The sequence below is a fragment of the Lepidothrix coronata genome, unplaced genomic scaffold, assembly GCF_001604755.1.
Source record: "Lepidothrix coronata isolate B3197 unplaced genomic scaffold, Lepidothrix_coronata-1.0 Scaffold5, whole genome shotgun sequence".
In the NCBI taxonomy this organism is placed as follows: domain Eukaryota; kingdom Metazoa; phylum Chordata; class Aves; order Passeriformes; family Pipridae; genus Lepidothrix; species Lepidothrix coronata.
The window spans coordinates 11870799-11883475 of NW_016690185.1; the positions used below are offsets into that span (position 1 = coordinate 11870799).

At 43.5% G+C, this 12677-nt stretch overlaps 2 protein-coding genes across 2 annotated transcripts in view; one reads left to right on the forward strand and one right to left on the reverse strand.

The window, feature by feature from the left end:
- Window positions 1-9187, forward strand: part of LOC108504086 (ectonucleotide pyrophosphatase/phosphodiesterase family member 1-like) — a 70216-nt gene extending 61029 nt beyond the window's left edge. The window contains exon 27 of the transcript XR_001876992.1: window positions 9177-9187. The gene's annotated coding sequence lies outside the window, so the exon portion shown is untranslated. The remainder of the gene's footprint in view (window positions 1-9176) is intronic.
- A 170-nt stretch (window positions 9188-9357) lies between these two features.
- Window positions 9358-12206, reverse strand: CTGF (connective tissue growth factor). The gene is made up of 5 exons (XM_017829970.1): window positions 12139-12206; window positions 11815-12037; window positions 11435-11686; window positions 11005-11216; window positions 9358-10681 (listed from the first exon to the last, which is right to left on the reverse strand). Exons 1-5 carry the CDS (start codon window positions 12196-12198, stop codon window positions 10385-10387), a joined length of 1044 nt encoding a protein of 347 aa, XP_017685459.1. The 5' UTR covers window positions 12199-12206; the 3' UTR covers window positions 9358-10384.
- Between the last annotated feature and the right edge of the window lie 471 nt (window positions 12207-12677).

The window sequence follows — 12677 nt, forward strand, 5'->3', positions numbered from 1 at the left end:
AATTCCCACTGTTAGAGAAATTTTGAGGACTTGGCACACAGTTTCCTAAAGTCCCATCTTTAAAAACAGAGCGTGCATTGATTTTAGCTCTCTCATTGAAAGATGGTTTTCTCAGATGTAATATATAGCAGATATTGACGGTATAAGAAGTGACACTTTATGTAGCTAATGGTTTTGTTAGGGTGTGTGTACGATAAGAATTTCAAAACCATCCTAAAAACAGCTAGAACATCAATGTTAAGGCTGAATCACAATGCAAAATACTTATGTGGGGAATATCATGCTCAGGAAAGAAGTTAACCTGAGCATGTTTTTAGACCTGCTTGGCTGAGCCACTACCTTAACAGCAAAAAAAGGAGCAGAAGAATTTCTGTGTAAAGAAAACTATGTAAGGAAATGTTTGCTAACCTGGATTCTCAAACCAGCAACGTGAGAGCAATACTTGTGCACAAGTAGTTACAGGATGTAACTCTTGGTAGAGATTTAGAATCTGAAGAAATTGGTCAGTTATGACCAGGCTGATGGTGAGCACAAAGTTGGGCTATCCACAAGACACCTTCCTTTCCAAGAAGGGGGTTTACACTAGGAGAGTGAAGAGGTTTTTCTGACACCTGCCTGACCGAGTGGTACTGGTATCTCAAGGTCTCTGGGTCCTGTGCCAGTCTGAGACTTACTGAGCATTTCCAGCCTGGTTAGTTAAGAAAACACTTCCATAGGTCTGAAGTTCTGTGAAGACCCCTTGTTAAAAGTTGTTCACCTGGGAAAGGTGATCTGATGAAATGTATCTCTAAAAAGTCTCTGTTCTTTGCTCATGCAGATGAGGTACATAGTGGTGTTAAGGAGCAGAGTAAGGAAAAGAAATCTCAGGTGAATCTCTGTTTCTGAGTGACTAAGAATGGCCAGTCCATCATTGCTAATATTGAATAAAGATGTTATTCAAATGAGTTGTAGAAAACATCTTTACTTATGAAGGAAATGTATGCACCTAACAAACATACAGCATTTCTTACCACTTTTTTGAATCTAAGTAGTGTAGCTGTCCATGTACCAGGCTCTGCTCCACAATTTGGCTGGGGGGTCAGCTGCAGCATAAAGCATGCAAGAACAAGGCACAGCAGCCCTCTGGCCCATTTGTATGTTCAAATCCATTACACAGTAATTGGGTCTCAAGTATGGAGATGGATCAGAATTTTTTTACAGTAGGTTTGGGTTAAATCCAGAGCGTCAGACTCAAAGACCTGTTTAGGAGACCAGATCTACTCAAAATGCATGTGACTCATTGTCTATGCATGTTGAAGAAGTCAGAAAGGAAATTGTCCCTTTCAACAACTTAACCTAAAAGCTTATTGTAACATAATTATTCAAATGTTAAAAAAAAAAAAAAAAGAGGTATAAGTGTGTAAGATAATGTCATGGACTTCTGACAGATCCCAAAACCTATGTGAGAATCTGTACCCAGAGGAGGAGAAGCAAGATCTGCTCATCCTAAAACTTGAACCTTGGAGCATTGGATAGTTTTTAAGAAGCATGCAATATAAAAAGGAAGACAATTAAAATATACTCTTCTTTATTATTGTCTTTAATTAATAAAGCCTCCTTATGGATTATTTTACCAGGTACCTTATGGTAACAATTACTGTGATGTATTGTGTCATATTATAGTAATCTGTTCTTCCAGGATGATTGCTATTGGGAAGTCAGACGCTGCCCAGGGAGGGTTTGCAATGGCTCCTGTTCTGCTGCCTGCTGCCAGTTCAAAGCATGGCAACAGCCCAAAGCAGAAGAGAAAGGAGATCAGTGAGGCCTCAGCCCATGACTTGCAAGCTGGTTCCAGAGGAATTTTAACCACATGCTTGGGTTTCATTTTCTGCATCTTTAATACAGGTAACAATGATGCACAAAGTGTATTTCATATATCTAAGTAATCCATGGTGCTCAGGCTGAGCTGTGTAATTTAATACACTTTGAGAAAATAAGAAAGATTTCCTATGTTCCAAACAAATCTACGCTTAACTCACACGAATTTTTTCACGTGAGACATTAAATACCTACCACCAAAAAGAGCATAATGAGCTTGTCTCGTTTCATCCTACGGAGGCAAAGTTTGTACTCAGAGGAAAAGGCGGCTGCAGCTGCCGCCGCTGCGGAGCAGCCACACGGTGTCAGTGTGATGCAGAGAAAGAGCCCGGTCTCATTGCCGTGGTCCGGCTTTAAGTGTGGCAGAGTCCTGCGCCTACTGGGACGCCACAGAGTCTTTGTAGTACCCAGCATAGGCCGTATTTGCTGTTTCAGGAGCTGGTAGTCTGATACTGGTTCAGGTGGTGTATAAAGTGCTAGCTAGGTTAAATATGAGAATATATTGGTGTACTTCCTACACCATCTATTAACACCATCATCTAACAGAAATTATATACTCCAAAATTTCTTCATCAATAAAGTCCTTTTTATCTAAATGAACTCATGAAATAAAATGACAGACTGACTTGTGCCTCCTCCTTGTTCTGGAAAAGCAGACAGACAAAATACAGATGTCAGTGCAGGACAGGATGTTTCTATGCAATCCTGCTAGCCCACAAGTTGTCCTGGTATGGATATACAGAGCAAAAAAATATTCACAGACTGGTTTAATGAAGTCTAATAAATAATCTTAGAGAGATCTTAGGCCAAACTGTTAACTATTTGGAAGAAAAATCTGCTGCTTCCCACAATCAGCAGTAACCACACAGCACAAAGCAATTTTATCAGCCAGCGTCACAGTTGCACGTTTGGCTCTGACTTGTGTTGAGAGGGCCATCGTATATGTCTGTGTGTGGTTACTAGCGAATATACATATTGTTTTTAAATAGCTTTGTGACAAGGTCTATGGAGAATGCCAGGCAGGAGCCAAAGAAAACATTACATAAATAGCTTCTAATTTACTTTTCAACCGTATGAAATTAAAACACTTTTAAGGACAGAAGAGTTTTGCTTTATTTCTGCGTATAGAAAATCTACTATTTCTTCATACAGAAAACAAGATTTTATCCAGATAGTCCTTGCACTCTTAAGGCTGGCTGTACTTCCAAGATTTGCCATGCTCATTATATTCTTGCAAAAATCAGGAGAACCAGAACTAAAAATCCTCATTGCATGTAGTTATCCAAAGGGTAAGATTCACATTTGTAGAGTGGAATGTTGTATTAGAGGACACATTGATATTATAACTGTATCCTCATGAAAATAACTACACATTACAGAAAACTGCAGTGAGAATGTGTGTATATGTGTGTGTGTGTGTGTGTGTGTGTGTGTGTGTGTGTGTGTGTGTAAGGCTAGACTTCATAGGATATCCTTACACTAGATGTATCCCACACTGACTAGCTCTATGTCAGGCACTCTGACTGTTAAGTGAAGTGGGATGGCATTGTCAATTCTTCACTAACAGCATTTCCTGGTGTGTGTAATCAAATAACTGTAAAATAAAATGGCACTTCTAGAGCGCTCTTTGTATTGCTATGGATCATAAGGATGAGCAGCTGAACCTATAACACAGCAAGCAAAGCCAAATGTTGCCTTCCCTTGAAATGCTGATCCCATCTGGCTTCCCATAGGCATTAGCCAGGATCCATTCAAGATCACTGACTAGAGCATATCCTGATCTATGTAGTTCTTTTCAAAGTGACTACCTATGGGCTATGGAGATATGGCTGGAAGGATCAACGGAAGGAAAGAAACATTTCAATTCTATGCCATCTTATAGAAATCTTCAGAATTACAGGTGAAGAAAACCTTTAGTTGAGCAGATTCCCCGAGACTGGCTACTGCAGCTATCATGCTGACGGGAAAACCCATTGAGAGACACTCATGGCAGTTCCCAAGATAAGATGAGCTGGCCTCCTTCATTAACTCCTACCACATTAGATTTCAGAAGCTTGACCAGCTTATTGACCTTGGACCTTTTGACTTCACAACAAGCCTATCAGTACAACAGTATATATAAATGGAAAAGGCCAAATATGGCTTCTTATTTATTTCCATTGCTCTGTATGTTTGCTTTCTTGTATATGTGGTGTTCATAAGCATTAAGTCAAAACAAATGCTCTTTTCCACTGATATCAATGACCTTTAACACTGACCTTCTTTAGGTGGCATGATTTGGAAAGTTGTGAAAATAAGTATTGTCTCAGCAAGACTGCTTACTTTTACTCTCTGGTTTTACAGCATGTAGTGATCCTCAACTATTCTCATGCTTTTCATCAAACAACATTTGCTCTTGATCCATGGATAAGAAGGTGCAAATTTTGCACAGTAATATCTTTCTCTTTTGCTCTTGTTGACCGTGAAGCTGGACCCCAGGACAGTTATCTGTTCAGCTGATCTGTTTTCTGTCATTTTACCATTTCTTTTCTCTTGCCAGGCTCTCTGTTTGAGAATGGAGCTGTGTGATAGCAGAGCATTACAGATGTTGGCTGTTCTTGGATCAGTGAATGGCTCAGTGCATGTGGTGCAACCAAAGTCTGACAGTTAGGGCAGAGTAAGATCCTTTAGTATGCTAAATGGGGAAGCTCATGATGACATGAACCTAATAAGAAGACATTAAATGTCTTCTTCTTTGGTTAAGAAAAAATATTTGGGTATTTTTTAAATGCATGATTTAAAAAAAAGTGATTAAGAAATCATACTTCACACCATATCACAGTGCATTAAGATTATATCTAATACATACCCAGATGTTACAGTGTAGAGTTCGAGTAATATTTCAGATCGATTTTGAATCCTTGTCCATCACTTTCATTTACCAGATACACCAGTTTATCACTTCCCTAGTAGTTGCACCTGGTCATACCTTTAGCTGTTTACAGAATACTTTATTATGCAATTTGTGCTCCTGCCTGTGCTTATTGCCCAGCAAATGCCGCAGGAGCCAGCCTGTGTCCTCTCAGGAGCCCTCCCAGGTATAAAGCCCCATGCAGTTCCCCTAAAATTGTACAGCCTCAAGATTTAGGGTCACAGATGGTTTAAACCAGTCTGACTGCAGTTGTGTCAATTAGCTAGGCTGACCTAAGCCCTGAAAACTGGCTGAAAAGCTGGTTCTTAACATTTAGCTCAGGAGCAGGAAAACATATTTCGTAGCTGCTGAAAGCTGTTAAATACCTGCTTTTAATAGGACTAATTTAAACCAGCAAACATTTATTTGGACTGTGCATTTCTTTCAGTGGCTCAGTTAATGGGGCTGAGTAATGAATGGAGGCACCACTGGATTGTGTTAACATTGCTGTACCGCCTTAGCAACCTTTTAGTCCTGCTCAGGAGGCTGTAAAATGCTTTATTCCTCACAACATAAACACTATTATACTACTATCAGGGCCTAATTTACTTACCATTAAGCAAATGTAAATAGTCCTGCATTTGGCACTGCCCCAATAACAGACAGGAGCTCAGGAATGCTGCCACAAATACACAACCAGATGTTTTAGGGGGAGGACATTTCAGAATCAGCCCAAATTCACTACTCTGGGGATGTGGGCTTGGACCAGTGCAGAGAAGAGCTGAAAAAGCCAGGGCTAGCACTAATGACTGCAAGCAGTTGTTCTCTGATGAGGGAGCAACATTGGATCATGCAGTGGAGATGGGACCTTAGTCATGCTTCTAAACTCTGTTCAAATGCTAAATGTGTTGAAGGCTTTAGTACAGTTTGGGAACAGGTTCCTTGAAGAAATTCCTGGTATTTCCTGGTTCTAGGCAGGCTGAAAAACACTGTGAGAATGTAGTGGCTTTTGGTATGTCCATTTATGGACATGAATCAAAGGAACTGCAGGGAGGAAAAAAAGTGGAAAATCAGAGGAAAAATAAGTTAACTGAACTACTTCCTCTCTCGGATTCTTCTTGGGTTTTGGGCAAAGCCTTACACTGGTATTTCATCCCAACTTCTCCTTGCTAACTACTTCCATATGTAGGCATAATATAACATCGGTTAAAGCTGCATTTAAGCACTGTTTTCAAAGAACTTAGGTTTTTAGTGGTACGATGCAAAGTCAGAATGGTTGAATTATGATATATTTAGATAAGAATATTACTGTTCCCTCTTATATTTAACGACCTTTTCAGTGTAATGCTATGACAGTTTTCTTCAAGTGCGATGTCTGAAAAAGCTATGCTACATGAAAAAAATACAAATTATCTAGTTAAAAGTACTCTATTTCTAGCTGTGTCCAAAAGCCAGTTTTCTCAGCTGAGTCCTCGTCTTTGTGAGACAAACAACTGGATACTGCTCAAAGACTTATTTGTTCCTATGTGGTTATGGATCATTAAAAGTGGCTCATTCTTGAAGAGTCTCTTAACTAGTGTCTTTTGGACATTTCTTAGCTCTGAGGAATCTGACAAATTTCCATCTGGAGAGTACAGCCTATTTCATATGAAAGGGCTATAATCCGTGTATTGTGTTAGAAAGCTAAGCTGCAAATCTATGCAAAAGTGTTATGGTACAAAAATCTGAAATACGATGGCTTAGAGTTATTTCAAAGCATTTGATACTCTGGTCTCCAGCCACCTTGAATTCCTATTTAATGTTTAATTGAGTATCTTTCATTAAATGAGTATTAACTTTACAGTGGTCCTTTACCAACTATATTATTAATATAGCTGGAGATCCATTTTAAGGAGCTAGTCATTTGAATGAATATATTTTCATATATGAATAAAATATTTTAAAATTACAGTAGCAAATCTGCACAATAGGATTTTCTGAGGATGCAAACAACCAAAAGCAAACTTCCAAACCAATGTATTTGGAAGGAATGTAAAGCAGTGTTCTCCCACATGTAAGTGACTTTGGACTTCTGAGCTCAAGTTTTTATTCTTCCATCTATGCATCTTAGGCACAAAGAACGAAATTAGGAAACTTCTTTACGGTTGAAAGGCCCACATTGTAACCATCATTTAAGGTTTCATAAATTCCACACAAGGGCTCCTTTTTCTTGAGATACCTTTGAAAGAAAGTCTTACAAACAGTATGATGCCTACCTACACCTCTAGGAGACCTTAAAACAAAATATTTAAATGTCTTTACCTTCAGAGATAAAGCTGTCAGAGGTCTAACACCCACGTAATGGTGTAAAATGTATGCTTCTGTCAGAAGACTACATAAGTTCCTGGAAAAAAATGGAGTGCAATTCATTATAATGCAGTGATATCTGACATTTATGATGCCTGATATGCTCAGGGGAGAGCAAGAATTTGCTAAACAGATTTGCATATGCAGCATACTTCCTTATTTTAATTCATAGTGGCAACAGCAAACCACAATTAAAATATTCTGACAGACCTCTTCTGTTCTCCACTGACCTGTAAAACAGTGCAATAATTTGTCAGACGGCAGGCACAGCAGTTTCATCACTGCATTACCAGGGAGAGGATAGGTAGTGGTCCTGATCTGTTTTGGGGGACTCCCTTTGTGGGTGTCTAACTACAGACAGCCCTTCCTACACTAAAGCCCTGCTGCTGCTCACTGGCCCTCCAGCCTCATATACCAGGCACAGCTGGTAGAGAATGCCAGGGGAGGCCACAGCGTTGTGTGGCTTAGGTGTTGGAGATACAGCCCACACTGCAGAGGACTGGGAGAAGAACCTGAGAGAATCTCATGAGCTGGTTGTGAGGCTCATGAGGCTGATGTTACAAGGAAAGGCCATTCATTATAATATCTGCTACCAATCTGTAAAAGACTGCAGGGCAGAGTGGTTCCACTGGCTTGAGCAGTGTCACAAACGCTCAATCTCTTACTGCCAGGCGCAATGTGCTTCTTTTTGTTCTTGTGATCCTGAGAGCTTCTACAGTGATGGCTATGAATGAAGTCCACATACATCCTGTCCTTGCTGGAACTAGAAATGACAGTTTTCTTGTTATTTGGGGGTGGAGCCACAGTAGCAGTCGGGCAACCAGTCCTTGGTGTCGTATGACTATTGGAAGCGTTTCCAGGGTGAACTGAATGGCTGCATCATATTCATAACCTGAAAAAAAATAATACATAAAAAATGCTGGAGAGTCTCAGGGAGTTTAAGAGCCAGAGGCTACCCAAAACTATTTCATATGGGACAGAGAAAGCCACTTCCTCATGCCACAAGAATTCCTCGTATTTTTCAGAGGAAGGGAAAATGCTTCTATGGCCTTGAGCAAAGCCTGGTGAGGCCATTGGCAAGACTCCCATTGACTTGCCGTTAGTTTAGGGCTCTGTCGTCCATCATTAGTCAAAGCTGGTGTTACACTGATTTGCTGCTAATGCTAGCTGTAATCAATGGGATTGGAAGGTGCTCAGGAAGGATGGACATTTTTCTAAGCTAACACTCTTTCAGCACCAGGAAATTCCAGATTGAACTTGTTTGCCTGAAAAGGATTCTTGTTGGAGAGCATGTGTTTTTTTCTGAAAAAAGAACTAATGCTTCTAGTGCAAAGGTTAATTTTGAATTCAAAGAATCTCCTTGTCTTAATAAAGGGACAAAAAAGTCTGTTATTAATGTAGGGCCTAGCACAGGACTGAAGCTTTTCTTCAGCTTTAGGGGAATGCTTATCTAAGAAGAATGTTTGGACCATTATCAAAATGTGTAGCTCTTACAATGCTGCTCATCTGTAGGCTTGGAAGAGTTTGAATCAATGGACACTTTACACAGAACTGTCATGTAAAACTATTTGCCTCAGTCATCAAGTAGGAAGATAATCCAGGTAATTGCGATTCGAGTTCAGTGCTCTGTCTACCATACCATACTTAGGTGTTAATTTAAGTAAAACTACATCTAAATTAGCTCTACTCTGCATGAGGGTTAAATTGGAAGATTTTCAGAGGCCTCTTCAAACCTGTATTATTCTGTGATTTTTATGTACAACTCATTAGCTCTTCCCTGAGAATTGTACCAAATTTCAGACTTCTGGATTAGACTCTAGCGTCAAGAGCCACTTCCATGCTTTCGATAACTAAAAATACTTTCCTTAACTTATTTGAAAACAAATCTTAACCAGTGGAACACTTCAGTGAAATCAAGCACGTGTCATGGTGTATTAGAGCAGCAGTCCATCACCATGGTGACAAGCTGGCTCCCTTCAAAGCATCGTGATGCATGAGAGACCTGCTGCACTTTCTAATGCCATATCAGACTTGGCAAAGCAAGCCTGTCCCGCCCTCCATTCAGAAGAGTAACAAACTAGAGTTGGTTCACTAGTAACAGAGTAAGTAACCGTAAATCATTAGTTTATTCCTAAGTGTATGTGCTTCTGGACAAAGAACCCACCACACTTTACTTGATTTTCATCTAGTGCAAAGCCAAGCCCTTTTAGGAATATGTAAAGGAATAGTGAAGACTAAAGGCAAATGAAATACCAAGCCATTTATATATTTATATAAAAATATAAATACTTTATTTTCAACTAAAAAGGTGCAAACATGTAACTTTTGGTCACACTTCTCAACAAATAAACTGTCCAAAAAGAGCCATAGTCAAAGAAAGAAACAAATGCTCAAGCGGAAAGACTGATGAGCTACAGAAGAGCCATTTTTCTTAAAGCCACTTGTCCTATAAAGTGTGAGTAAACATATTTTGCCAGATGAATGCTTTGTAACACTACAGGCACCTCAACTTCATCTTGACCTCAACTCACCATTTGGCCCTATCTGAGCAATTTCCACTAGAGTATCTATTTCATGCTTTGAATGCATTGTCAAACAAGCTTTAAATCTTACCTATCTTGTTCCAAAAAAGAAGGCTATCAGTGAACTTTCAAAGCATTAAACAAAAGCACAAAACTTTAAATTAATTAAGATAACTGTACAAAGATATATACACACAGTATTTACAATATTAATAAAAAGTAGCTTGTTACAGGTAAATTAACTGCCACAAGCTGTCCAGTCTAATAGACATGATTCTGATTCTTGTTGACCAAGCCATCCGAATCAGAGTGTCAGAGCTGAAACATTACTGTCCTGACTAACAGAACACCTTCTACTTATCACTTGGCTGGGTGTTTGCATTCCAGCTGTTGCTGTCACTAAAGCAGTGCCAGCAAACATGCCAACGGTCTGCTTCTCAATTGCACTACTAGATGAACCACGCTGTACCACATTAAGGGAACATTTGCTTGAATCTGCTTTTCCCGCCTATTTCCCTTAACGTCATCCCACCACCTCAAGAACAACATGTTCTGAAGCTGTGTCTTGCTGTGGTCCCACTGTCCGTTTTACCTTCTTCTTCAAACCACCGTTTGGGGTCAGTAGAAAAATTGTCTTAAGTCACATGGAGCAGTTTGTTGAAATTGAAAAAAAAACTGATTTAAATACCTTGTGCTATTGAATCATGTTTTACAAAATGAGATGCAAATCAGTTCAAGTTGAGAATCTACTCAGCGTCTCCTTCTGGCTTTATGCCATGTCTCCATACATCTTCCTGTAGTACAGAGACTCAAAGATGTCATTGTCTCCAGGGCAGTTGTAGTGGCACGCGCAGGTCTTGATGAACATCATTTTCCTTTTCATGATCTCCCCATCAGGGCACTTGAACTCCACAGAGAGGGTGGCTGTTCTGTGGGGTGTGCAGCAGCGCCCGTCAGTGCAGACACCACAGAACTTGGCTCTGTAGGTCTTCACGCTGGTGCAGCCAGACAGCTCGAACTTCACAGGCTTGGAGATTTTGGGGGTGCGAATGCACTTTTTGCCTTTCTGTTAGGATGTAAGGGAATACAAGACGTTTAGAAGGCAGGATTTCACACAGTACTTAAACTTGCAAGTTAAAGGAGAGCAGACATGCTAATCCTTACTATATTATCATTAAGAAAGAGTGTCATACACTGTGCCATAATATACAGCATGACAGAAAATTAAAGATATTTAACTGTAAACTGTTCACCACTAGGGTAAAACTCAAATTTCAAGGTAAACCACTTGAAACTGACTACTTGTCAGAACTGCACTTCTGGTCACTGGCCTTTTGCTAGTGGATGGAAGCATCCTAGAAGATCATACATAAAGCTAATCATATTTACCTTGATGTTCTCCTCCAGGTCTGCTTCACAAGGTCTGACCATGCAAAGTCTACTCTGTTTCTCCAGTCTGCAGAAGGCATTATCATTGGTGACCCTGGTAGAGATCCCCATGCCACAGGTCTTGGAGCAAGCACTCCATTCTGTGGTCTGCACCAGGCAGTTGGCACGCATCATTGTTGGATCTGGACCATAAGTGTCTTCCAGTCTGTAAGCTGCAGGAGACAGAAAGCCAAAATGAGACCACTGCCTCACTTCATGCCCTGTTAAAGGCTCCTTTCTTTTCCTGAGAAATTCAGGTAGCCACACTGTGAGGTGACTCCACTTATTGCATAATCCAGTTGCTAGGGTGCCCTGTGTCAGCCCATCCCACAGCCTTCAACCTCCATGCCCCCTTCCCCTGACTGCCATCCATAGAGAGATCCCCACTCACCAGCAAGAGCAGGTCCCACGGCAGTCTGCTCTTTAGTCTCATCGCAGATCCACTCCTCGCAGCACTTTCCAGGAAGCTTCACCGGGCGCGGGTAGGGGCAGTCGGGGCTGGGCAGGCGGACGCCCATGCTGCAGAGGGGCACGCAGCCCACCGCCCCGTCCAGGCAGGTGCACTGGTACTTGCAGCTGCTCTGGAAGGACTCTCCGCTCCGGTACACCATGCCGCTGAAGACGCACGGGGCACCGTCCCGAGCTGCGAGGGGCAGGAGGCCGAGTGTGAGGCGGGCGGTTGGTTCAGGGATTCCCTCTTCCCTCGTCCCCTCGCCCGGCGGGACCCTGTCCCCGTTCCCGTGGCAGGAAGCAGCCCCGGCCACCACTCACCCGTGCAGACGCCGATCCTGCGGTTGGCGGGGGACCCGAAGTCGCAGAAGAGCCCCTTGTGGTGGTCGCAGGGGTCGCGCTCGGTGCAGAGCTCGCCCAGCTGCTTGGCGCAGACGCGGCAGCAGCCGCAGCCGTCGAGCACCAGGGAGACGCCGGCGGGGCAGGTGGGGCCGGGCCCCGCGCCGCACTGGCACTGCCCGCTGCACTCCTGGCCGTGCGCCTCCTGCGAGTGCCGGGGGAGAGAGGGAGAGGGAGACGTCAGGGCTGTCGCCGGGACTGCCCGGACGGGGCAGGGGCGGCGGCGCCGCGGGCGGCAGAACTTACCGGGCTGAGGAGGGCGAGGAGTAGGGCTGCGGCGAAGGGGGCGAGGGTGGCGTGGACCATCCTGCAGCGGTCGGCGGCTGGTGGGCGGCGCGGCGGCGGCGTCGGGCAGGCAGCGGCGTCGGGCTGCCCGGCGGAGGTGAGCCGAGGTGAGCCGGGAGCTTCCCTTGGGGCGGTTCTCCTCGGCGGCGCGGACGGGGCTGCGGCGGGCGCTGTGCCGGCGGGTGGCTGCTCAGTGCTGCAGGGCTCCGCTCTCCTCCGCTCCGTCCGAGTGCGGCGAGAGAGTGGCTGTGTGACTGCCGACTGCCGGGACGGGCGCCCCTTTATAGGCGGCGGCGACGCGGCCTCGCCAATGGGCTGAATGGGGCCGCGGACAAACAGCGACATTCCGCGCATTCCTGCGCGCCGCGCCGCGCCGCCCGCCCCGCCCCGCGCCGCCGCCGCCGCCCCGGAGCGGCCCTGACCCCTGACTCCCGCATTCCTCCGGCTGCGCCCCCCCAGCGCACACCCCCACCCCCCTCCCCCCGGTTTTTTCTTTTTCG

Bases quoted from the DNA above. Each gene is read 5' to 3' on its own strand.
- CTGF (XM_017829970.1), bottom strand. From the start codon at position 12,198: ATGGTCCACGCCACCCTCGCCCCCTTCGCCGCAGCCCTACTCCTCGCC. The intron at 12,038-12,138 runs GTAAGTTCTGCC...CGGCACTCGCAG, and splicing joins TCCTCGCCCTCCTCAGCCCG to GAGGCGCACGGCCAGGAGTG. The intron at 11,217-11,434 runs GTGAGTGGGGAT...TGTCTCCTGCAG, and splicing joins CGTGGGACCTGCTCTTGCTG to CTTACAGACTGGAAGACACT.